This window comes from Apodemus sylvaticus, chromosome 11 (genome assembly GCF_947179515.1).
Source record: "Apodemus sylvaticus chromosome 11, mApoSyl1.1, whole genome shotgun sequence".
In the NCBI taxonomy this organism is placed as follows: domain Eukaryota; kingdom Metazoa; phylum Chordata; class Mammalia; order Rodentia; family Muridae; genus Apodemus; species Apodemus sylvaticus.
Genome location: NC_067482.1, coordinates 5,823,686 through 5,849,627, shown reverse-complemented (window position 1 = coordinate 5,849,627; position 25,942 = coordinate 5,823,686). Strand labels below are relative to the sequence as shown.

At 44.7% G+C, this 25,942-nt stretch overlaps 1 protein-coding gene across 1 annotated transcript in view; it reads right to left on the bottom strand.

Moving 5' to 3' along the window:
- The window catches only part of Sparcl1 (SPARC like 1), a 33,188-nt gene extending 10,292 nt beyond the window's left edge, over nt 1-22,896 (bottom strand). Inside the window, exons 1-4 of the mRNA XM_052198913.1 lie at nt 22,498-22,896; nt 7,295-7,359; nt 3,586-3,714; nt 2,227-3,204 (exon numbers count right to left, since the gene is read on the bottom strand). Coding sequence (XP_052054873.1) covers nt 2,227-3,204; nt 3,586-3,714; nt 7,295-7,348 — 1,161 coding nt within the window. The 5' untranslated portion in view covers nt 7,349-7,359; nt 22,498-22,896. The remainder of the gene's footprint in view (nt 1-2,226; nt 3,205-3,585; nt 3,715-7,294; nt 7,360-22,497) is intronic.
- Nucleotides 22,897-25,942: the final 3,046 nt, after the last annotated feature.

Genomic DNA, 25,942 nt, shown 5'->3' with positions numbered 1-25,942 from the left:
GTTTCAGTGCTGTTGAGAGAGCAGGAATTTGCTTTCTGTCCTATTGTGCACTGTGTCTAACTCCACAGGGCTGGGCAAACCCCTGAGGAGCTGTGCCTACCACTACAGAGCTGTGCATACCTTTGCAAAGCCATGCATACCCCCACAGGGTTGGGCATACCCCCACAGGGTTGGGCATACCCCCACAGGGTTGGGCATACCCCCACAGGGTTGGGCATAGCTCTGCAGAGCCATGTATATCTCCAAAGGGCTTTGCATAGCTCTGCATAGCTCTGCAGAACTGTGCCTACCTCCACAGGGCTGGGCATACCCCTGAGGAGCTGTGCCTATCACTACAGAGCTGTGTATATGTCTGCAAAGCCATGTATATATCCACAGGGCTGTGCATACGTTTGCAGGGTTGGGCATAGCTCTGCAGAGCCAGAGCTGTGCATGCCTTCAGAGTTTTTTTGCATACCTCTGCAGAGCCGTGCATGTTCAGATCTCAATTGGGAAACCCATGCAACAGTAGAGCAAGACAGTAACCCTTGGAGGGCAAGAGTCACCCCATGTGAGGTAGGATCACCCCTTTCATAGTTGGGAAAGCACTGTCTCCAAGACATTATTTTGGGATTCTGTCCCAAATGGGACTCTATCAGTCACCTACGTGGAGGTGTTGGTGAAACTTTCTTAGCAGATTTTGAGGTGTAAGACATTTCCTACCTTAGAATAACAGGAGAGGTCTGAGGACTTAAGACTGTTTGCCACCCTAAATGAGGTCAGTTTCTATGGGGTGCTGCTAGGAAGCTCCCAGAAAGTCCAAGGTGATTAAACCACCAAATCAAAGCAGAATCCTGCTTTCTCTCCACTGCAAGTTCCAGGTTTCCATCTGGGCATGCGTTTGTGTAATAGAGCTAGCTGTGCTTTGGTTTTTGTGGTTAACTTTACAAGTGTCGATGGCTTTCTGATTCTGTTGGGGGTATTCTGAGAGACACAGCGGCTCAGCAGGACCAGTGTGATGCCAGCTTTTGAGACAACAGCTCATTCTTCAGCTCTGTAAAAAATTTCCAGCCAGCTCCAGGCATGAAGTTGCTTGTGTATTTGTTTCATTTATTTATTTCAGAGACAGGGCTTATCTGGGTTTATTCTGAAACTCACTCTATCCCAGGCTGGCCTGGAACTCAGAGATCTGCCTGCCTCTGCCTCTTGAGTGCTAGGATCAAAGGTGTGTGCCACCACCAGGCAGCTGCAGGGATTTTTAATTCTATCTACATTTCTGAGCTCCCTCAACCATAGACATGTATGTGGTCTGTTCAAAGGACAGACTGCATGTGCTGGGGAATTATTACTTCTCTATCAAAGCCCAGACAAGCGTGCCAGCTCCCTTGCTCCCAAATGGAATAACCCTTGGAAGGTTTTTGTTTGTTTGTTATTTTATGAATTTAATGAGCGTTTTATTGTTAGTTTCTTTTCCTTCCCCATGTAACATTTACATTTCTATCTCTTTGTTTCTTGTTCTTCTCAAATAACTGTCACTCAAATTCAAGGTCAGCTTCTAATGGGAGGGCCAAATAAAACATGTTTTTGTCTGATGCTGGAGACAGGCAGAAAAAATATATACTTGTACAAGGTGAGAATCTCTAATCTGAGCACTTGAAATATGTAATTCTCCAAAATCCAACTCCTGTTCGAGTGCTGACATGGTCAGAAAAGTAGACTTGACACATGTGACAGGTCACAGTAAAAAAAAAGGCACATAAAAGATATTGTATAAAATGACACTTAAGTATATATACACACACAGAGAGAGTGTGTATAAAATGAATAAATTAAACAGGGACTCTATTTTCCAGATATCTCGTTATGTATACGCATTTTCCAAATCCCAAAAAACAATCGCAATGCTTTTGGTGCCAGTCACATCAGATGAGGGATGCTCAGCCTGCCCTGTATTTTAGTAACATACTGCTACAAACCCACACAACAGGGTGCGGGCTGCGGGGAGCACCCTGTTTTCTTTTATTGGATTTAGTTTTTTGAGACAGGGTTTCTTTGTGTAGCTCTGGCTGTCCTGGAACTCACTCTGTAGACCAGGCTGGCCTTGAACTCAGAAATCTGCCTGCCTCTGCCAGAGTGCTGGGATTACAGGCGTGCGCCACCACTGCCCGGCCTTTTTTTTTTTTTTTTTTTTTTTTTTTTTTGATCCCTGTTAACCGATTGGACAAGCGTCATCAGCAATAAGCTCACCCCGTGGTTGTCTCCAGCCTCACTTCGGTTCTCACTCTCGCCCATCGTTGCCTCCTCACCGTACTTGAGGTAATAGGAGAGGGAATGCATTCTTTCGGCCTCTAGGGATTCCTGGCTGGGGATGAAATAGTCATCGCTCGCAGCATGCTTAGAGCCTTCACCGTCCCTGTCATCGCCGGCTCCGTGATTCCTAGGCACCATGGCAGCATCGGTAGGTTCTGTGGAAACGGCCTTTCCGTCTGTGTCCTTCTGGCTGTCAGTAGCTTCAAGGCCGGCTTTCCCCTCTTGGCCTTGCCACTCTGTGTGTGGAATGTGTTCCCTGCTGCCTGCTGCCTTGTCCTCGCCTTCCGCATTAGAGTCACCCTCCTGCCCCTGGATTCCTTGCTCAAGCTGATTCTTCTGTGTCTTGCTTATCTGAGTTGGCTGACTGGACTCTTCTAAGGTGTCATCAGACCGGTCTCTGCTTCCCTCCTGATTGCTGGCAGGCTGCTCCTCGGGGAGTTCTTTTCCCTCCTGTTGGTTATCACTGGGAGCACCAACGTCTTCTGCCTCTTCTTCCCCTTCTTCCTCCTCCTCCTCCTCTTCTTCCTCCTCTTCATTGGAAATGCCAGGATCTTGCATCTGGCGCTCTTCAGCCATTAAGTCTTGGGTCTGCCTGCTGCTCTCTTTCGGTTCCTGGTGTGTGTCACTTAGAGGTTGCTCCCGACTCTCTTCTCCCTTTGTGTCGTTTGCACGTTGGTTAGAATCCACAAAGGAAGTGGACATCGTAGCGGGGAAATCAGCGCTCTCCGGGAGACTTTTCTGTTGGGGCTCACTTGTACCTTGTAGATCCACTGTTCCTTCCGTTGGATCTACACTTAAATCCCCATCTCCGTCCTCCTCGTCCTGCAGGTCCACCTCGAAGCTGTAGGTTTTGTCCTGCTCTGTTGGCTGTTCATGGGTTTCCTCTTCCGAGTTCAGTGCTGAATGCTTTTCAGCCTTAAATGAAAATGATAACATGGTATTCTTATTTATCGCTACAAAGTTAGCATTAAATATCCTTCCTTCTGTTTCTTCAGACGTTATCACGTGAATATATTTGTGTTATTTTTTCCATTGTAGAGCACAGGGTTAGCCTGAATTTGGATTTTGTAAAAGGGAATGGGTGTACAACACTTCACTGCAAGGTGACTATTAGTCACCATGATATCTAGTGTTTACAGATAGTTGGTGTGACTATCATACTTACAAAATGAAACTGAGAAATGAATATATTAAACTGGTAAGCATTTTTTGAAACTGAATTCTCAGAGGAAATGAAAAATGATAATATATATATATATATATATATATATACATATATATGATGATTATTTTTACCTTGTCGTTGGGATGGTTTTCTATGTCTGCTGTAGCTTCCACCATGACAAGAGGGACTGTAGCATCTTCTGGTGTCACCAGCGTTGCAGTAGTTGGGTTGGAATGATCAGAGAGAAACCCTGTACCTGTCTGAAAACGTGAAGACTTTATGTTACTAATATGTAGATGCCAACTGAAAAAACAACTGAGTTGTTCTTGTCATTATCACCAGTACTGGGACCTATCTTTACTGATAATACTAATGAATGCTATTCTCTAGAATTTTCTAGGCTACAAGCAAATGCCTGAAACATACTGTTACCTAAAAAAAGATTATAGTCAGGTTTCTGAAAGATAAAATATATAAAGACTGCCTGGAAATATTTCAATAATGATCATCCTTGAGATTTGGAGTTTTCAAACGTTGACAAAAACAGTTCTATTTTATAAACTTGAAGAGTGTTATTTAACACAAAGTTGAAGAAAAACAAAATTAACCTTGCGATATAGCATTGTTCAGCCCCTGGGTTGCTTTTAAGTTCTCACAGATAATTAGCAGAAAAGATTATTAAATTTTTGTTAAATGCTTATTTGTTTTCTGTTATTGGTTTCACATACATCAGGACATCTTTGACTAAAAAGCGATTTGATTTAGAACTAACTCAAAGATTTCGTGGGACAGGGTCTGGAGCCGGATGGGGAACAGCAGCCGTGGAGGCTGGCTTCAAAGAGCAATGGCTTCATTCAAAAGACTGCAGATGTCAAGGAAGAGCTGGTTAGGGACACCAGCACCGCACCACAGGGAAGCTGAGGAACTAGGTTTGGAGGGAAATCGCTCTTCAAGCATTGACTGCTTGTTAGTCTCCGCTGGGGCTTGACAAGTGGCTGCCTTGTCTCACCACTGATGAGGTGAGCAGGAACACGGAGCGAGCATGTAAACTATTCTGTAAAGTTCAAGGAGTCAGAATGACTCTCCCTGACAGGAGCGGTCCATGATGATAACGCAGCGCTGATGCTGTCAGTGGAGGCAGCTATCTGAGGGCTGACAGTGGCTATGGAAGCCGGGTGGGTGCAGAATCTGTGAGGATTTGGCTGCTGTTTTGCATCCCACCTGCTTCTCAGCTTGGAGGATTAACACTGAAAATGTTCTGAAAGAAGCCAAGGGAAGAGGGGAAGGAGAAAGAACGGAGAATGTTTTGGTAAATCCCCTCATCCTCGGAGTGTCCTGGGAGACACTGGAGGTAGGGGGGACCTTAGGCTTGTTGCTGAATGCACGCCCCCTTTCCCTGAACCTCCGTGTTCCTCCTAGGCCCAAGAAGTGCCCCCTAGTACAGCAGGCAGCTCATTTCTTTCAGAAGTTTCTGGTGATTTAAATCTAGCTCGTTATCATGGCCACGTCTATTTTTATTTCTCACGGACTCTTGAGAGACCACTTGGAATCTCCCAGCTACGCAGAAACTATGAGTTGCTGAAGAATTAATTCGAGTAGAGTTGGAAAACACTACAGGATTTTAAACTGGCTACTCTTGTGAAGTTACTTAGCTTTTCAGCATCTGGCTGGGGTCTGCTTATAATAAATTGTCCCAGAAAGGAAACATCTGGCTTGTGTCTATGTGTGGGCATGTCACTAAACATTTGGTTCAAAGACTCTGGGTGCCTGTTTACAAAGCTGAATCCATTACCACTCCAAAGGGGAAACATACTTTCGGGGGGGGGGGGGGAACGATTATTCTGTGGGAACTGTGTTCTATGTTAGTTTGTCCCACATTTCTAATTTCAGAGTACAGTGTGTAAATTCGAATGGACTACTCCACATGAGTTAAGCATGATTCTTAGCGTCTGTCATAAATTCTTTCTTTCGGTGAACAGCTTGATCAGGGTGGCATGGTGCTTGGTTTTGCTGATTCAGCTAAACGCAAGGACAGAATTTTAGACCAGAGAAGAGAGGACGGTTGCTTGTCTATTTAGAGGAGGTTGGATCTTCCACTGGGTGAAGAAAAACAGCCGGCACAAATGAAAGATGGCACAGGCCATCTGTGGGACACCAGAAATGATCACAAGGATCTGTTTTTAAAAGGAAACCTTCCTACAGTGCTCAGGCTGAGACACAGTCCCCAAGAGTGTGACTTAGGTGCAGTGGCTTTATTACTTGTAGATGGTGGTGTGGTGGCTGCGCCTGACCAGGAAGTACAGTATGCTCTTGTTAGGATTCTGTCTAGGCTCCACCCCACAGTTACGTGGCAACAGGCAAGTATGCCCCTCCCCACGGTCACCTGGCAACAGGCAAGTATGCCCCGCCCCACAGTTACCTGGCAACAGGCAAGTATGCTCCTCCCCACAGTTACCTGGCAATAGCCAGGTAGGCCAGGTCCACTATAAAAGGGTCTGCTTGGGCTCTCCCCTCTCTCTTGCTCTCTTGTTCTTTCACTCTGTTAGCCTCTCTCTTTCTCTCCCTCCCTCCCTCCCTCTTGGGCTCTTCCCTTCCCCTTTCCCCTCCCCCTTCTCTCCCCGGGGTCATGGCCGGCCCCTACTTCTCTACTCTCTCCTTCTCTCTGCCTTTCTCTGCCTCTACTGCCCCCTTAACTCCCCGCCCCATGCCCTGAATAAACTTCCCCGCCCCATGCCCTGAATAAACTATATTTTATGCTATACCATTGTGTGTGTGGTTCCTCAGGGGGAAGGGACGCCTCAGCATGGGCCCGCTGAGACACCCCTTCCCCCACACCGCCCACAGAACATAGTCTTTACTTATTTCTCTTTTTGGTCCCAACACCTCTAGTCATACCTACTTGGTGCACCCTTTCTTGGAGAGCCCAGAGATGAGGTAGCAGCCATCCTATGATTACCACCACAGCACTGGTATAGTCCCACCACACTGATTCCTGTTTTCATTGTTAAAGATTATCAGGAGAGAGTCTCAGTCTGAGAAGTGAGACAGCATGCACTTGATCTTGGAGGAAATACTGGAGGAGGATGGTTATGGAACACATGTTCAATTCTCTATTTTCCCGCAGATCTGTAAGTTAATTTCTCCCTGGCTCTTTGCTTGGGGTGCACTCTGTCTAATAAGATAATAGTCAGCATTTTCTGCTACATGTTTATCTTACCTTATTGTTTAGAATAATATTTTTAATTGTTTTTTTCTTATAAATTTACCTCTTGGGCAATAAAGAATGCAACTGGGATGAAAAAGAATCCAAAGCCATGTGTGTGTGTGTGTGTGTGTGTGAGTGTGTGTGAGTGTATGTGTGTGTGTGAGTGTGTGTGTGTGAGTGTGTGTGAGTGTGTGTGTGTGAGTGTGTATGTGTGTGAGTGTGTGTGTGAGTGTGTGTATGAGAGTGTGTATGTGAGTGTGTGTGTGTGTGAGTGTGTGTGTGAGTGTGTGTGAGTGTGTGTGTGAGTGTGAGTGTGTGTGTGAGTGTGTGTGTGAGTATGTGTGTGTGTGAGTGTATGTGTGAGTGTGTGAGTGTGTGTGTGTGAGTGTGTGTGTGTGAGTGTGTGTGTGTGTATGTGTGCGTGTATGTGAGTGTGTGTGTGTGAGTGTGTGTGTGTGGGTGTGTGTGAGAGTGTGTGTGTGTGTGTGTGTGTCTTTGTTTGGGACTGGGTCTTTTTAGGCTTGCTTGGAACTTGAGATGGAGCCTCCTGCTTTAGCATCTCAAGGACAATGCTCCCAAAGGCAGACAGACAGAAGAGGGAGAAGGAGATGTACCACAGAGGAAAGGACGTTTACCGGGACTGCAGCAGCGGCTCCCAAGGCGTACAGAAGGAGAAGCACAGTCTTCATGCTGGCTGGATCTGCAAACCAGGAAGACAGCATCAGTGACCGTGGAGGATTCCTTCAGCAAGATTCCTAGATAATTTCACGAGGGCTAGTTGGACACTGTCCACTCCAGAGATGACTGCGTTCTAGAAGGCTCATGCATATGAATGGGCAGATTTATTTTAGTTCTTACTTCATTTTTTTTTCCACATAAAGACTGTGCCTTCGTGTTTCTGTGTATAATGTGAAAATGGAGACCTCCAGCTCAGCTCCAACTGGAGTGTTTTATTGTGGGACCGTGAAAGGCAGCCTGTTTTCTGGTTGAGCTAGGTTTAAACCCCCGGAGACCCGGCAGATAACTGCAAGGGACGGAAGGCGTTTGCTGCCACACTCCTAGATCCAAGGCTCCTGACAGGAGGCCTCAGCTCTCCTTAATTCTGTGGCCATCAGTCATGTAGGACAATGCCCCAAGCCCCACCACAGGTAAAGGTGACTACACACCTGGTAGCCTCAAGACAGCCTCCATTTTAATGAGGTACCTAAAGGCCCGAAAGGCCTGAAGGACATAGCCAATTAAGCTCTCCTTCCCAGACACTCCTCCCTGCAAAAGGCATTTAACCTCAGGCCTGCCCTGAGAAAGTGGGGTAAGGTTTCACTCATTACAACTCTTCACCAAAACAAAAAGTGCTTTAAAACCACGGGCTGCCTCTTCTCATCGGGATCCACCATGCTGGAGCAATAGAGCCTCGTCTAACCTCCCTCAGGAGGGCCTCTCAGTGCTTCCAGAGAAGGCTTCTATAGAGACAAGCAGCCCACTTGAGCAAGCCAAAGACCCTCTCCTCCCCTTGAGAACCAGTGGGAGCTCTCCTCCCAACCCTTTCCTTTGGCCCCAGGCTAGAACCTGGTGGTGGTATGGGGTTCGAGCAGTCAAACTTCCTGCCACCGCCTCGCCCAGAGGCCGGAGCCCTGGACCAGATGAGGACCACCCTTTTAACCCACATTTTATCAGAAAACCAATGGCATCCTTATACATTTCATAACCTCCAGACGATCTTTTCTCTGAAATATATTTTGACTATTTTCCCAGGGGTAGGGGACACCCAAAAGGAAGAAAAAGGTGTTGAAATGATGTAAATATAATACTCACACGTAAAATTCTCAGATAATAGAAATTTAAATAACACAGTTTTATTTATGGGATCAAGAACAAAAATAAGACAAATTTAGAGTAAATACTGAATTTAGAGGGAACACAGATGTATCTATGACTGATGATAGTTCAAAAGTCCTTGATTCTCTCAGTGAGTGCTAACTATAAAGAATCATTTAAAAAAGGCAGTATCCTTTTTCTTTATTTCAAAACGTAATGTTTAATATGATGCAAAAACCGTTAAAGATGACACACTACCAGTAAGCCACTGGAAAATACTTGCGTGTCTAATATTTAAAAAAATAGATGGTTCTTGTGTGTTCCTTACCCTTAAGATAAATCACGGGGCATGCTGACTCCCCAAGGGCACGGTGTTTATCTCACATTGAGGGGAACAATTTCATGGTCTGTAGGTTCTGATTTGAATGTGCTGATTTGTATAAGGAATCAGATGACCATGCTAGGAAATTCGAGATGCTTTGAAAACAACTGTCAGCCTGAAGACTCAGAAGGCTTAATCTGCTGATGCTTGCAGAGTGCTCTGAAGATGAAAACCCACGATGTCCTTGCTCAGTATGATGAATGCCATTTATTCTGGGATAACTGTAACGATCCTTTATTTTGAGACATTCAGACTTGGTGTGCTGTCTCTATAAATGCAGACTTTGTTTTCAAAAAGACCCAGATGAAACTCTAGAAGAAAGATGCAGAGAGGGACAAGATTTTGCACATGTGGAATTATACTCGACGACTCAATTTTGTGCCATTGGGGTAAGATGATGGAAGTTCTTCTCCAGGTCTATCAGCTTGCTCAAAGCAGTATGTCAGAAAGAGCGGTGGGTAGGGAGGTAGAGTCTGAACTGCGGACTGGAACTGCCTTCCAACAGCCCTGTGACCTTGGTCAAGTAATTTCTTCATCTACAAAACAGGGAAAGAAGTAGTCTTTCCCATGAGACTCAAATGGGAACATCTAGCCATGTGGGATTCCCCCACAGCTATGACAAGAAGTGAGAAACTATCTGTGTCTTGAAACACAGAACATGATCCCTCTTCCCAGACGGAGGACTTAAGCTGAAAAGCTAAAAGGTGCCAGCTAGACTCATGCTCTGGGTAAGGCTTTTCTAGGGAAACCCAGCATTGAGAATCTGGGATGTCTAGAATTCTGCCATTGGCTATTCAATATGTGCCACATCCAGATGTAGCATTTGGCAGCAGACAGAGACATCCTACTAGGAATCAAAGCTGCACGGGTATCAGCCGTATCCCAAGAGCTGCTGTTTAGCTGTCTGGAGACCACGTCTCACATTTCTCTATGGAACATTATGGCGTGGAGGTGGTGAAGTCTTTGCTGCTCTTATCGAATGCAGTTTTGTTTTTGTCCTCCAATCTGGGCCGTCCTCCGTGACTTGCTTGATGAAGTGATCACAGTAGCAGCCGTGTTCCAAACTTCTGCATCCAGGTCACAGAATTTTAATCTTTCTCTCTTGCGGCATCTGTGTCGGGAGCTCTGAGCTACTTGACAGAGAGCGGTAAGCCACTGAAGACACTGTTTGCCAGTCCTGATGCTCTCAGGTTTTCTCACGTGTCCTTGGTCAAGCTTGCTGATGTGTGAGTGACACTCTTGATCAGACCAGATCCCTGATCCATAAAATCTAGAGATGTCAAAAGGGGTACTGGTTGGGGTCACTGTGGTATTCTGCAGCAGATGACTGAAATACAAGTTGAGTCTCTTAGTGCTTCCTAAAATATAATTTTATTGAAAAAGTACCTTCTCTCCACAGTTGTTTTTAAAGACTTATTTATTTATTTATTTATTTTATTTATTTAATGTATATGAATGAATATACCATTGCTCTCTTCAGACACATCCTAAGAGGGCATCAGATCCCATTATAGATGGTTGAGAGCCACCACGTGGTTGCTGGGAATTGAACTCAGGACCTCTGGAAAAAGAGCCAGTGCTCTTAACTGCTGAGCCATCTCTCCAGCCCTTTCACAGTCTAAATAGTAGCTAATACTGCAAGTCAGTGCTCTCCCTGTGTGCCGCCAGGATACTCCACCTGTGACCTCAACTCCATTCCTCAGCGCTGCCCACCAAGGAGAACCTCTGGAACACTTCACTTTGCCCCTTCTGGTCAGGGAAATCATACATATCCTCACGGCTCCCTTCTCTCACTCAGAAGACATGAGCACGGCCCCTTTCTTCTGGGCCGTGTTATTGAGGGATTACTTTAATTATGTTTGGAGGATCCCACAGGCTTTTCAGGGTAAGACCGCAAGGAACACCCTGGCGAGCCTCTGTGACATCCCTCTCAGAGCGCCTCCTTCATCACACCACCTGATCTACCTGTTTCTCACCCCTGCCCTCCGAGAGGCACGGACCCACCGAGGCAGTTCTTGGTGTTTGTCCCCTCAGGAATTGGCCTTTAGCATACCTCTGTCTTGCTCCACCTCATAATGTAATTAGGGAAGTCATTTTGGTCGTATTTACGCTTTGTCTATTCAGTTGTAGCATTTGCCCTGCTCCCCTTCTCTGTGCATGCAGGGCGTCTTCAAGTTTGCATTATTTACTGCTCAACAGTATTTTTGCATATTCTTTTAGATATAAATACCCCAAATCATCTATCTATCTATCTATCTATCTATCAACTATCTATCATCTATGTATCTATGTCTCTATCAATCATTTTCTATCTATCATCTATCTATCTATCTATTATCTATCATCTATCTCTATCTCTGTCTGTATCTCTGTATCTCTGTATCTCTGTATCTATCTATGTCTCTGTCGACTATCTATCTATCAATTATGTCTGTCTGTCTATCTATCTATCTATCTATCTATGTATCTATATATCTATCTATCTATCTACCCATCATCTGTGTCTCTATCAATCATCTATCAACTTATCTATCTATATCAATCCATCTATCATCTTATCTATCATCTATCTAACTAGATGCTTGAGTGACAGTTGTATTGAAAAACCAAGTAGCTCAAGTTTCAGAGTCCTCTCATGAGTTTGCATGAGAGTTTCAGAGTTTGCATGTGAGTCACAGGGAGTTCAGAGCCTGATTGTGATTCCTTTATTTTAACAAAGAAGGCTCTATACAATACACAAACCCCTGGCTTCACGTATTCTGTACAACTCAGCGTGGCGCCTCTGGAGGCCCCTTGCACTTGACACCAAGAATGATACTGTGGGACTTAATAATACAGTGATGTGCTCATGTTGCTAAAAGCTTGGCATTTCTGCCGGGCTCCTGCTGTGGTCAGATATCCTGTTTCTACCTTTAGATCTCTTTGCCTCCCTCCCCTCTAGCTTCCCCCCCTCAAATACCCAGTTCTGTCTTTCTCCTCTGACTGCTTTTCTTTGAGTTTCTCTTAGTAGTTTAACTCCATGAGTATGAAATAAAGCTGTTGGCCTCAGTGGAAATTGTCCCTTTCATTAAAGAAGTCAGTTGTCCAGTTCTAGTTAAAAGGCATTTCAAGTGCTTTCAGCTGTGTGAATGGACCAAGAATTATTCACTGGGGGAGTTCTCTTTCAGGATGAAGGAAAACAGCAAATAATACCTAGACACAGTTCCAAGTAGCCCGATTCTCATGGTCCCAGGCGCCTTTGGGGAATACTGGTGTGCTTTGAGGAGGTCTTGGCTCTTGTGTGAGAACCTGGAATGAAAGCACTCCGAGCACTCAGTCCCTCCAGGACTTAGCACAAGGTGGGAGTGTCTCCTGTTGCCTGGTCAGGGCCAACACCTTTAGGAAGACTAAAGGTAAAGCAGCTGCTTACCTGGGGATGCAGCACAGCTCACCACTCACAGTTGTGAATACGACTAGCTCTAATGAGCTTTCCAGCTGGAGCTACTTAGAGGAATTCTTGGGGAAAGGGTAGAGGTTTTACTTCTGCCTTAGGAAGAATCCCCCCTCAGCAAGGCAAAAGCACAGCGTGTTCTCACCAGGTTCACAGCCAGTTGTGACTGTTCATGGTTTCCCTCCATTCTGGGAAGAGATCCCACGCTCTCCTACCCCCCCATCTTCATCTGTGTGGGGCCCATGGGATTAAGATCAACAGGTTTCCTTATCCAGTTCCCTGTGGGTTCAGCCAACAGGGAACCATGAAAGTTAGAGTTAAAGGCAAATCAGGCTAGGGTCTGCAGTTTGCAGTCCTCTTCAGGTGCCTGTGCTCCTAGGGTTGCTGTTTATAGCTCCCTGCGAGTGACTGTGCTCAGTCTTGAAGGCCATAGCCCCCCCTCACGACTTTCTTGCAGCATTTTTATCTGGGTTCAGAGAACTTTCAATCTTTTATTTACAAACTTAGTTTTTACCACCCTGTTCCTAGAAGCCTCACCCTTCTGCACACACTGCCCACACTTTGGTAAATAATTCATAATTATATTCTCGAGTTCTCAAATTTGAGTTTCTTGCCTGGAACCATTATTTCCTCTCTGTGTTTTGAATTGATAACAGCCTTTGATTAAACAAATGCAGGAGTGGTGGGTTTGCGTATCCTCTGATCTCATGTTCCAGAGGATGTCATGTCCTGGGCCCTTTAGATGCTGTGTAGTTCACTCATTTTTGTGTTTTGTTCTGTTTACGTTTATGCCAGGTCCCTTTCACACTACGCTTAGTCCTAAGACACGCACAATTTTATCCAATCAAAAGCAATCCAAATAGCTGAATGTAAATATAATTATATTTTGGTTAATTAATAGTGGACATGGAAATCTTTTTTTTTTAAATGACAATTCTGGCTTCATAGTACACACAAAATAATGGGCCCACCACCTTCACCAACTAGACTATGGGTTCCTGGAGCCCTTGCCGTTTTTGCTCTTGCGATACTGGAAGCAGTGAGGTAAATTAGACGTTATCTCCAATGTGAGCCAACTGATTGACTACAGTCAGTCTTCAAACACAGAGGGGTTGAGAAAAACACAATAACAAAGAGCCAAATACAATGGAAGCACACACTGGCTTCCTGTGTGTCTTGTGGGAACATCAACAGCAAAACCAACAATGTCTAGATGTCAGGTCATGGGTAATATGTACATTCTTGCTCAGAAAAACAAGGGGCGGGGGGAATAATACAACACTTGGAGAAAAATCAGCAGCTTCTCACTAATTGCAGGTCACAGAGAGACATCTGTTTAGAAAACTACTGAATAAAGGTGATTGGTGGCACTGATGTTAGCGTTTTGTCTAGGTAGCACAGTTACCTGGCAATAGTCAGGTGTGCCTGACTCAGGATAAGAGGGACTGCTCGCCCCTCCTCACTCTCCTGCCTTCCTGCTCTCCCTGTCTCGGTCTTCTCCTCCTGTTCCCTTTTCTCCTCATTCCCCTCCCCACCCTCTCTCCATGGCCTCCACTCTTCTCTGTCTCTCTGTCTCTGTGTCTCTGCGTGTCTGTCTCTGTGTCTCTGCGTGTCTGTCTCTGTCTCTCTGTCTGTCTCTGCTCTCTCTCTCTGTCTGTCTCTGTCTCTGCTCTCTCTGTCTTTGTGTCTCTGTGTCTCTGCGTGTCTGTCTCTGTCTCTCTGTCTCTGTCTCTCTGTCTCTCTCTGCTCTCTCTGTCTCTCTGTCTCTCTCTGTCTCCTCTCTCTCTCTCTCTCTCTCTCTCTCTCTCTCTCTCTCTCTCTCTTCTCTCTCTCTCTCTCTCCTACCCTTTCAACTATCTGAATAAATAACTTCCCCTCAGGGAAGGGATGCCTCAGCATGGGTCTGCAGAGGCCCCCCTTCCCCCACACCTGACTACACATCCACCAACCATATTCCTTCTCTCTATCTTTTTATAAAACACAACAACTGAGGTCAAAACTAAAGGTTTTCCTTGCTTTAAAAAAGTTTCTAGTGTTTTATTCTCCCCGTGTTTTAGGGAATTATTGGAAGTTTTTGCATAGAGATTAAATGGCACTCCAGTGTAAGGTCTTCAGATGTCGTGATGCCTGTGCTCTAGAGCTGGGGTAGGTTTGTTTCTTCTGAATGCAAACCAATGCTGCATTCATTAGAGAGAGTTAGCTCAACATTGTTTGGTAGCCAATAAAAGGTTGGGGGAATGGCTTGCTTCAGAATCACAAATGGCTCCAGCGTGACAGCATAGCATGGCTGTATGTTACAGGCACCCACTGCCATGAAGAAGGTAAATTCTTGTGATGTTTTTTCTTTCAGCTCTTGAACATGAGGTGACTCCCAGGGAATTCCTGTCAGAGAATGTCAGTAGCTGGCAGCTCAAGTTGGATCGATACAGAAACTCTAATTTGACCCACCAGTACCCCCGGAGCAAACAGGGACTAAACTATCAACCACAGAGTACACCTGGAGGGACCCATGGCTGCAGCTGCATATGTAGCAGAGGCTGGCCTTGACGGACATCAAAGGGAGGAGAGGCCCTTGTCCCTGAGAAGGCTCGATGCCCCAGTATAGGAGATTACCAGGACAGGGAAGCAGGAGCGGGTGGGTTGGTGAGCAAGGGGAGATGGGGGGATGGGATAGGGTGTTATCGGAGGGGAAACCAGAAAGGGGTTAACATTTGAAATGTAAATAAAGAAAATATCTAATAAAAAGAAAGAGACTCTGCTTTGACTTTAGAGCTATGTTGCACACGCATACGTGTGTGTGTGTGTGTGTGTGTGTGTGTGTATGTGTGTCTGTGTGTGTGTGTTGCACATTTATTAACTCAAATCATTCTGTTAGGGTACTTCACTTAGGGTAAAGTTTATGCTATTATAAAAAGGCAAACACTTCTCAACCTGCATTCCATTTGTTTTTGTTTACAGTCCAGTAGTGGGATGGATGTTTGTAGGCAAACCAGAAATTTGCTTATTCTTTTCTTTGTAAGTTACAAATCTGGAGACCTGTTCCAGTGGTTGGGTTGTAGTGTGTGACAGAGATTTGGATGGAATGTACAATTTCATTATTTTAGCCAATTTATAAACATTTATCTCAAATATTTATAAAATGTGTATTTCTATAAATAAATTTGTCTCCACTTACTTTAGTTGGGCTTGAAGAAGTCAGGGAGACCATTCTCCAGACCACACCACTGTCCTGCACTACCCACCAGTGAAGAGGTACTGTAATGGCGGCAGCACATAGCGTGCTAGCTAGAAACAAATTATGGGGAATACTGGCCTACATAACTTATCCTATCTATTGACTTACTTAACTTTGCCTTCTAGGTTCAATGGGGAGAAATCCATCTTTTAAAAATACTCAAATTTAATTATCTTGATTTATGTGTATGTCTGTGTGTCTGTGTGTGCAGGATGAGGCTAGAGAGAGTGTTGAATCCCCAGGAGGTGGAGCTACAGTTGTTGTGAGCTGCTAGCAGTCGGGGTGTTAGGACCTGAACTCAGGGTCCCTGGAAGGGCAGCGAGCGCTCTTAGCGGCTGAGCATCTCTTTAGCTCTGGAAAAGTCATCTTGTTTAATTAAAAAAAAAGTTGTGTGAAGGGACTAGATGCTACCTCAAAATGTATTTTGTTGTAGCTAATCGATCTTCAGAAAATTCCCTCAAATTCCTGATATCACATATAAATATTTCTTTTTTCTTTTCGGGGGCAAAGGGATAGCAACAGGTCATGACGATTATTCCTAGCCAAGGTCCTGACAACCTCTCTACATAGTCACCTGTGCACAGTTATGCTGTTATAACAGGGAAGAGCACACAGACCTTCTGTTTCGCTTCTTGTGTTAAGAGGATTGCTTTTCAATGTGGGAGAGGCTGTAATTATATTTCACCATGAAAGGAAATAGTAATTAGATTTCTTAGCAGCTCCTCCGAGCTCCATGGAAAGCAAGCCACGGCGCTGGAATGCCGGGCTCTTCAGATGGAAATAGTCCAGACAAGCCTGGAGACATGGGTCTGCAAGGCAGCGAGGGGCCCTGTGACAGCCAGTGCCTCTGGGGAGCAGGTCTCACTTTGGCCTATGAGAACAAGGGGAGAGTCTCCCAGACTGAGGACAGGAAGCCGGCAGGGTACATTCCCCTTACTGGAAGCCCTGGATTCATCTCTAACTCTGTCTAGAAGTGTCTGTCTCCTAGAGGGCGAGGTGTCTAAAGTTTGGCACACACTAGACCATCACTCACCATCCAGATTAAATAGTCAATTCACTGTGTGTTCTTTTGTGGTTGTAATTGTTTCCATTTCAGTCTCTGTAACATTTTGGAGACATTTGTAGCAACAATATGGCAGAGTAGACTTTTTTTTTTAATTGATTTCTTTCTAGTTTGTGTAGTTTTTTTTAGAAGATTAATTAAACCATGTTAATTTAGAACATATATAGATTTAAAGTAAGTTAAATTTTATTTAAGTTCTAGACTACGTCAGCACTCAAGCCTGCTTAGCAGAGCCCTCAGGCCTTCCTTTGGCCACTACAACTCTCCTTCCTCTCCCATGCTTTAAAAACCAGGGTGCCCCTGCAGTCTGTCGCACCTCTGAAAGATTCCTCTTTTCTTCAGGTCTCATCTGGCTACGTGGAAACCTGGGTGCCGACAGTTTTGCCTTGAAAAGGCCTCATTTTGCCTTGAGCCCCTTTCCTTCCTGACGGTGGAGACTGGCTTCAGGATCTGGTCTCGAAGACAGCCAGTCATGTGATCTGTTCATCTTTGTTTCAAATTGGGCACCTGAGAAAGATTTACCAGGGAGACCCTTGCCTTGTGTATCTTCTGCTTCCCCCCAGTCTCCTTCTTATTAACATTTTATTTCCTGGAGCACGTACATCTGCACTTCCAAATAAGGCCAGGTATCCTTTACTGAGGTTGTTTGTATCAGAGGAAGCCTGTAGGCCGCTATTTTTAGTAGTTACTGCAGCTATGGAAAATTTCCTTTCTGGCTAGGTAGTAAACAAATGGCTATTTAGGCCCTTCATGGTCAGACCCAGAGCGCTCCCCTCATCTTCAGGACAATCAGAGTCTTCGCTATCCCAGAGCAAATCCTTATCCCAGCTACCGAATGCATGCTGCTACCTGATCTAGAGCTAACACTGGCGAGTTGGGGCTTTTAAAGTATTAAGGAGTCTCCAGGGAGAGGTCTACAGCCCGGCATTAAAATCATCTGAAGGATCAGACAAAGCTCTTCTATTTTGAGTTTTCTGCTGAGTCATCGTCTGACATCAAGGTGTGCCTGTTCTGGGAGTGAGCGACATTCTCAGACTTTACCAGACCACAGAAACCTCTGTCTTTCCCAATTGTATCTCCTATCATGTGGATTTTCATTTGGGGTAGATAAGGCTCATGGCCGTCAAGGCTTTGAATCTAACCAGAAATCCATAGGCACGTTTTAACTGCACCTGCAACCTAAATCAGGCAGAGTCCCCATACTTAGTGCTAAAGTGACGCTTTGTGGGAAGTTGAAGACCTGCATCTCATTCTCTGCTCTTTCTTGGGTGATTTGATTGGCTCTTCATCAATTTGTCACGTAGGCTGTGGTTCTTCCTGTTCTAAGGTCTGTGCACAAGATGTTCACATTCATTACTCCCAGCTACCCTGCCACACACAATTAACCTCTGTGTAGCCTTCAGTGGGGGAGGAGGAGAGGACGGGAGGGAGGAGCAGGGAGAGGCCACTTTTAACTTGAGTAGAGGTTATGCTCCATTGAACTCTCTTGGAACAAACATGCTTTACCAAGGCATGGTCTCAACATACCGTTATATACAATGTGTGTTCAGATACAGGGTGCTTTTTTTAATTTTTACACTCAAACCCCACGCTGTATAAACGGATTCATTTATATGCCCCTGCAGTCTTTCTCACTAACGTACATGGTCTGAATGACTTCATTTTGAGCAACAAAGTACTGTTCGGGAAACCAATCTGCAGTGTCCTCAAGCTTTGCCTGAGTTCATTCCCACAACCTTGACAAAATGCGAGAGAAAAGAAATAAAACATTAAAATATAATGTTTAAATATGAATAAAAGATTTAAAGCACGATGCTTAAGGAGTGACTTCATCACTGTGGGTGTTGAAATGACACAGTTTTAGAGCCTCAGTCACAGACTTAGGTGGTTTTACATAGAAGCCTTTGCTAGCACAGGAAGAAGCAAGCTGGGAAGTGATTAAAATTCGATGAGAACCCGTGCCTGGGGCTACTCAACAGAGTCAGCCTGTTTTCAAAGGTAAATCACAATCTGCAGGATTAAGGCGCTCACTGTCCATCAGCTACTGGGTGGATCCAGTCCACACAGGCTCGGATGTAAGCAAAGACCCCGCAGACTTTCCACAGAATTCAGGAAGTGTGAGATAATAAAATATAGCAAATGATTAAGATGAAAGATGTTTAAAATCTCCACGAAATGAGTTAGACATCTTACGGATGCATTACCTTGCCCTGCTCATTTGTACATTTAGTTGGGCCAAAACCGCTAGAAAAATGAAGGTGGCTTTGTCCCAAGGTCACCTACGCTTGCATTTGCAGTTTCCATTCCTGGGAAGGTTTGATTAATGACCATTTCCCTACGCTCTGCCCCAGGAGCCCTGCCCTGCTCTGGTTCCATCCCTTGCTGCCTCTGCGGCGTTTCTGGATAAGGGAAACACACCATTGCTTTGGGGCATCAGATAAAAATAGCATTTAAGCAATTTTCTGACCTAAAACCTGAGAAACAGATGTTGTGAAAATTAACACTTCAGGAAAGACAAAATGCCTTACACCTTCGTCTAAGGATTAGGACAAGAAAAGACTTTTTCTCCTCTTTAAATGTAAAATAAATAAACAACCCAATGAACTCCTAAACTGATAACTATTCCCTTTCTTTCTTCTCTACAAATTCTCAGGTCCACAATTAAGCGATGATTCTTCTGAGGCAGCTTCTACTCTCTGGGAGACTCCAAGTTCAGAAGGGCCATCCCTGCCGGGGCTGAGCTCATGAGGAGCATGGAGTGCCGGGCTGGCGGGCGCTTAGCAGGTTTCGTTTTGTCACCCTCTTCAACCACAGGGTAAACTGAGGCTTTTGAAACACGGGTTGGATGCTGAGTAATATCATCGGCTGTGCATGTCAGCAAGCAAGCCAAGTATGGCGCCCGCCGGTTCTCCGTCCCCTTGCAGGCTGCTTGCCCTCGCATCCATGGGAGATGGCTTCTGCTTTCCTCTTTGCTCATTACCTCCTAGTCACTGAGTCCTTGAAGGAAACATTTAGCTACCGATGCACAGAAGTTGGTTGCATAATTGGAAAGAAACAAGGCAGGACTGGATACCTCATCTCTACAGAGCATTTTAAGGCCAGCGAAGGCTGTTTCACAGAGCTGGCCATGACTTGGGACTCCCTCTATACCCTTTCATCACTATGACAACAGGCAGCTCCTACTTCACACAGCCAGGAAAAGCAGCTGACATCTCAATGCTAGGAACATAGGGGAGAGGTTTACAAAAAACACAACAACCACCACCAAAAAAGCCTTTTTGTTTGCCTGTCAACAGAGAGGACACCCCCAGAGCAAGTCAAAACCTCTATTCTTGCCTTCAAGAAAGATCTGAAAGGAAAGTGTTGGGGCCTTTTCTTCTGGTCCAAGGGGACCCCTCAGTCAGGGCTGACTGCAGACTGGCACGGCTCTTCCGGGCCTCTGGAAGGGCTGGCACTGAGAACATGCCCTTCCGTTAGACTTAGCCATTGCAGAAGCTGCTAAGTGACAAAGCAAGGAGACTTAACAAACACCCTGCGCTGAGGTTTCTTTCATGTTTCTTTGGATAAAGAAAAGATAGCTTAAATAATATTTCCTTCTTTCTTCCTAATTTTGCCACTAGAAGCCTCATTCCAAATTCATAATAGATAACTTAGGGTATGGGATTTCCAATGGTATCTGGTAAATCTTTTGGTGAGTCTAGTGTTCTGGTGGGGGCCATACTTCCTTGTGTTTAATAAATACCTCATCTGATCCTTATAACAACCTCACCCGTGGGTATCATTTGCCTAGGAGATGGTTAACTGAGCCCTGGAGGTATGATGTGACTCACACAGCTTGGGGGAGGGATTGGGGTTGGTACTCAGGTGTATCAGACTTGGCAGCCATGTCTGCCACACTCCATGCTGTCTTGGAGACTCCTTTCTGAAGACTGTTAGAGCAGAGTGTGTAAGTACAGGGAAAACCTAGAGTCCACGCCCTTCCAGAGCTTAAGTAGTGAAATAAAGTCAGACCAATACTTTCATGCTTTCTATCATTAATATATATGAGGCATACATCCTTTTCCAGTTTATTCACCCATTCAATCTCTGCAGTATCTATTGCTTTTATGATTCTGATTTATGATTATGACAAAGGGTTCTTAGGCACAAAAAGGCAAAGTCATTTGTCCAGAGTCCCTGAGCTATTTCTTGTGACAATGTGCATATAAACCACATCCATGTAGTCTAATATAAGCCAGAGCTATATGATCATCATTATGAACCAAAGCCCATTCTATCTTTATCTTGTTAATTGCATTGGCTGTCTTGGGAGCAGTCCCTTTCTTCCAGAGTTCTGTACATCCTTTGATGTGCACGACAGACAGACAGGCTGTGGCTAGGTAGTGGTACCAGCACCACTGGAGCCTGTGCAGAAGGCATCCTGGGAAACCCGTGAGAACTTCTCCTGGACTTATGGCTTTTTTTTTCACCCGCTAAAGGTTGTTCCAGAATGATAAGAAAGCCCAACACACCTCAAGCTTTTTGACAAGTTGTTTATGTTATCCAACATGTTTTGGATGTTATGCTAAACTTAACCAAAGCAGCCAAGTCCATGTCTGGCTGCAAGTCAGCTGGGAAAGAACACAGAGTCAAGAGAGAATGGAAGGGACATTCTGGAATTCTCCAGATGCTCCCCCATGCACTTCATCTGTCACCACTATTGATTGTTTTACCTTGGGCCTGCATCATGATAGCCTGCTGGGAATACACTGAAGGGCAGGAAAAACACCCCAGTATTCTAACTGCTCAATGGCTGTACAAAAACTCCTTAAAAAAAGTGGGGGTGGGGACATGATCTTCAAATAACACACACATTCTTTCCCCAGATGTGGGAAGTCCTGTCCAGTGATTGACAAGCAGAGGAAACAGACTGCTCTGCCTGGCTGGACTTCACTAGATGATACAAAATTTAAATCTTTCCTAAGAAGGGGCATTTGGTCTTTAAGAAAAACAAAGGAAACCAGTCAGAAACAAAGATTTAGCTGAGTGAGCTTTAAACTGAAAACAAGATACTGGGATCTGAGAGAAAGGAGAGGATTTTTTTCTCTGTGGGGACATTTCTATTCATGTGGCTCGAGCTGTCCCAGAGGAGTCTGCAATGTCAAGGCAGCACATTTGACCTCTTTGCGGACAAAAGGCACTGCAGATGACACTCTACTGCAGGACTTCTCGGGACCTTTTCAGCTGTATTGATGGCAGCTGAAAGCAAGGTTATAGCTTTCTCCTGCAGGGTGATCTTGTTCCTGAAGGAACGAGCAAGCAAGGCTTGCAGTAAATGTTGTGTTTGGGGAGAGCCAGGTGGGAGAATCTCCTCAGAGAAGGCACAGTTGTTAGGCCCTAAGTCTCCTTTTGCATTTTGCTTTTCTAGAGAAGATGTAATCAGGAATTGATCATATTCCATACCTCCTAACAAATGGTAAGGCAGGAGGCGAGAGAAATCTGTTAAAACTGTTAGGGAAAGGTTAATTTGAAAATAACTGAAGAAGAATATACTGTTAGAGAGATTTCCTATCTAAAAAAAAAAGAAAGCATTCTACTTCTACACTGCAATCAGGTCCATGATGATGACAGATAAAGCTAGGTAATTTAAACATGGCAAACGCACATTTTTTGATTTTGAAATCAGTTCTGGTTTGGTCATTACTAAAACTATGGTTTATTAGTACTTGACATTTAATTTTAAAGGAGGAAAAGAGACATGACCATACAAAGTAAAATCTATTTTTCCCCCTCATATAAATCACTCAAAATGGGATTTTAAAAATAAACACATGGCTTTGAATTATTTAAGCAGAATCATCAAGCAGTCTTTTCAGATCAGGGAAGTCAGTTTAACACATGCAGTTGGGTAATATAAACAAATTTAACATTTACCTGCTGAGAGGTGGCTGGACCCAGAGCCTTAGTAGCTTGAAGCTGAAGTTGAATCCTCTCTTTGCACGCAGCCAGGAGGTAAAACTTTGACAAATGCCCAAGAGGAGCTCTTCCAGCCCCTCCTCGTTAGCTTGGCTTCTTTGCCTAGAAGCACATTCAAGTTTATTGGAGTTGAAATTCTGCTTCTTTGTCAGCCCAGTTGGGGTCTGAAGTGACAGATGAGAATTTGGAGGTTGGCACCCCGGGGTTTTTCAGGCTGTCATGGTTTCTGCTGCAGACTCCTGGATCTCGTGCTCCCTCTGTGCCGCTGTGCTTTGCAGGCAGAGCAGACCCAGAGGGAGAGAGCTAATTCTGCAGCATGCATGCAGTGAACAGCCCTCCCCTAGCCGCTGCTTCTCATAGGCTCCTAACTTGGCCAGAGTGTAAGCGTTTGGCTCTTCACGCATTTTTTTTCCCTAAACAACTCCAAGAGATCGTATGATCGGGATCCCTTGGGGTTGTGATTCTGAGACATTGAAAAAAAAAGGCTTCACATTATTGTTTATTCCCAGGGCGACTGCAAAGCCAGGGTTAAGGGACAGAAGGATCATTGCAGCGGATGCGTTTTTTATATTGCTCGATCGGAAACCGTCCTCACGACCGCAGCCTCAATGTTAACAGAGAACCGTTCTGGCTGCTTGAACTGTCCTACTCATAAGCAGCTCTGGAAATGGAAGTTGCTGCCCTTTAGATTTAGAGAAGCTGTGATTCACAGCCTGCTCTTCCCCAGCCCAGGCGTCCTCTGCAAGCCCAGGATGGTACCGTGCTGTGCAAGAAGAGGTCTTCCTGGGGAATGGACTGCAGACGTGCTTATCTCTGACTTTGCACTCTGGTGTTTATTTATCAAGGCAGGGTCTCATTATATGGCCCTGGCTAATCTGGAACTCACAGAGATCTGTCTGCCTCTGCCTCTGCCTCTGCCTCCTGGGTGCTGAGTTTAAAGGAGCAGCAGTAGGTCTGGCTCTGCTTCTGTATGTATGTGTGTAACCATCTCAACAGCTGTGCCTGTGTTTATTGCACATTTGTGTGTGTTGGACCCCACACCAACAGCTTTTTATGCATCATGTCAGTTGAGTCTGACAAATCTTTGGAGGTTTTACTATGTTCCCATTTTAAAGATAGTTTAGAGCAATGTTAATGTATGGAATTTAAGACCAGGCAGCTTGGATTTTCTTCTTGGCTTCCCCACACCCTAACTGTATACCCAGGAGCGAGTTATAACCTCTCTCAGCATCTGCTTTGTTATTTATAAAATGAGGCTACAGATATGGGAATGATCATGGAGTCCATCTCAGGCAATTGTTCTGAGTTTAAATAATTCGATGCAGACAAACTGCATAAAACTCCTACCACGTCGTAGACACTCAACCAGTGTTGACTGCTTTGGTCTATATCAGACAACAGCAAAGCTCTGCAAGGCTCAGCGCTTCCTCTCGGTCTCTAACTGTAATAGCAATGTTATTTTCCTTGCTTCCCACCTGCGTTAGCCCACTGAGCAAGCAGTTCCCCGAGGGGGAGATGGTGGCCCTCTCCTCTCCAGGTGACCCTCTCCTCTAGCCCAAATGCTTCCAATACCATACATTCTCCATTAACATTGGGTGAGACGTCTTCATAATTCTCTATTAACATTGGGTGAGACATCGTTACTTAATGTAGTTTAGGCTTTTTGAGTGTGTGACAAAGTCAACAGGCAAACAAACCTATAAAAGCAAAAGCCAACTGAAGCAAATAAAACCCTGAGCTATAAAAGTTTGTAGACGGTGCCTCGGCCAGTTCTCTCTACGGACCCCAGAACGTTTGTCTCACTTATCTTCAGGACACTGAAAGAGAAAGGTAACACTTATCTCTGTTTTGCAGTGGGGAAGTCTGGGGGCAGAGGAAGCCGGGCAGTTTGCCAGAGCCCTTCCATCTGGGAAGGGTGCACGTGTCTGGGATCAAGATTATTGCCCCTAAAAGAAAGGGCTGAGGATATGACGTCTTGGTGCCTCAGACAATGGAATGTTTTTTCCTCAGCTCAGGTCTGGAGTGTGAGCAGCTCCTCTGAGGAAGGAACAAGGGTTTGTTTCTTCCAGGGTCTCCGTACACATCTGCACGCATCTCTCTGGCCTTAGCAGCGTAGAGGACCCTGGTGCCATTTTTGCAATGGTGTCCTCAGGGATCATGGAGCGGTGAGACCAGTCAGGTCATGTAAAAAAGGATTTGACTTTTTTGGATAGAGAATTTTCTAGAAGACTTCAAAAATTAACTTATTTTTAACTAGCATTCTCCATTTACTTGAGGTGGCTTTGTGAGTTTGATTCCAGGCAATGAGATTGATTACATGACAATAAATATAAAGTTTTAGTTGGAGAGAGCTAAAAAAACCATCTTGACCAACTCAATTTTGTTTTCTTTTTATTTTCTTTCTTTTCTTTTTAAAAATATTTATTTATTTATTATATGTAAGTACACTGTAGCTGTCTTCAGACAGCCCAGAATAGGGCATGAGATATCATTACAGATGGTTGTGAGCCACCATGCGGTTACTGGGATTTGAACACAGGACCTTTGGAAGAGCAGTCAATGCTCGTAACTGCTGAGCCATCTCTCCAGCCCTCAGATTTGTTTTCTAATACTAAATTTGACATATTTTGTTGAAATGCTGAAAACAAAGTTCCTTGCAAACAGATATTTCAAGGCAAACTGGAACATTTAGGGCTTAAGTGTATCATGTATGATAAGAGCAAGCTTCACTTGTAAAGCTTGAGGATTTTGACTCAGGTTTATGACTAGAGAGACTTACTGTTCAGGTATAAGAACTTCAAGACATTGCAATATATAACTACTACAAACTCATACAAAGGAGGTTAAAGGACACTGACTAAAAACAAATGAAAGTGTGTTTACTTCACGGTGTCGTTAAACATGGTTTTGTTTTTGGAATGTTCACTGGCAGAGACCCAAGCTCTTACGGGCTCATGACACTGTCATGTCTAGAACAGTTCACAGTTTTCCATGCTGAGAACAATGAGTCTACAACAATAGCCACCTAACAGATGGAGCAGGAAACTGGACCCAGAAAGGTTACATGATCCTTCTAGGAAAGCAGCAGAACTTCAATAAAGAGTAGACTTTATGATTGCATGTGAAATGACACAAGGATGCCAACTTTGGTCAGATCTGACACAAGCCAACATAATGTTCTGTTTAACCAGTAGAGTTGTCTGTGGACCATCTCCAGTTTTCTGGCCCACTCAGGACTTCCAGGAAGATTAAGAACCCTATTTCAAGGAAAAGATTTGAGAGCATATTTCACCCAAGGTTTTCATTCTATAACCATGGCCTCTGGATGTGGGGTAAATGGAATCGTGTCACCAGACAGCAAAACTGGTAAGGTCAAGCAGCCGGCCTGTAGGGTTGAGTTTCC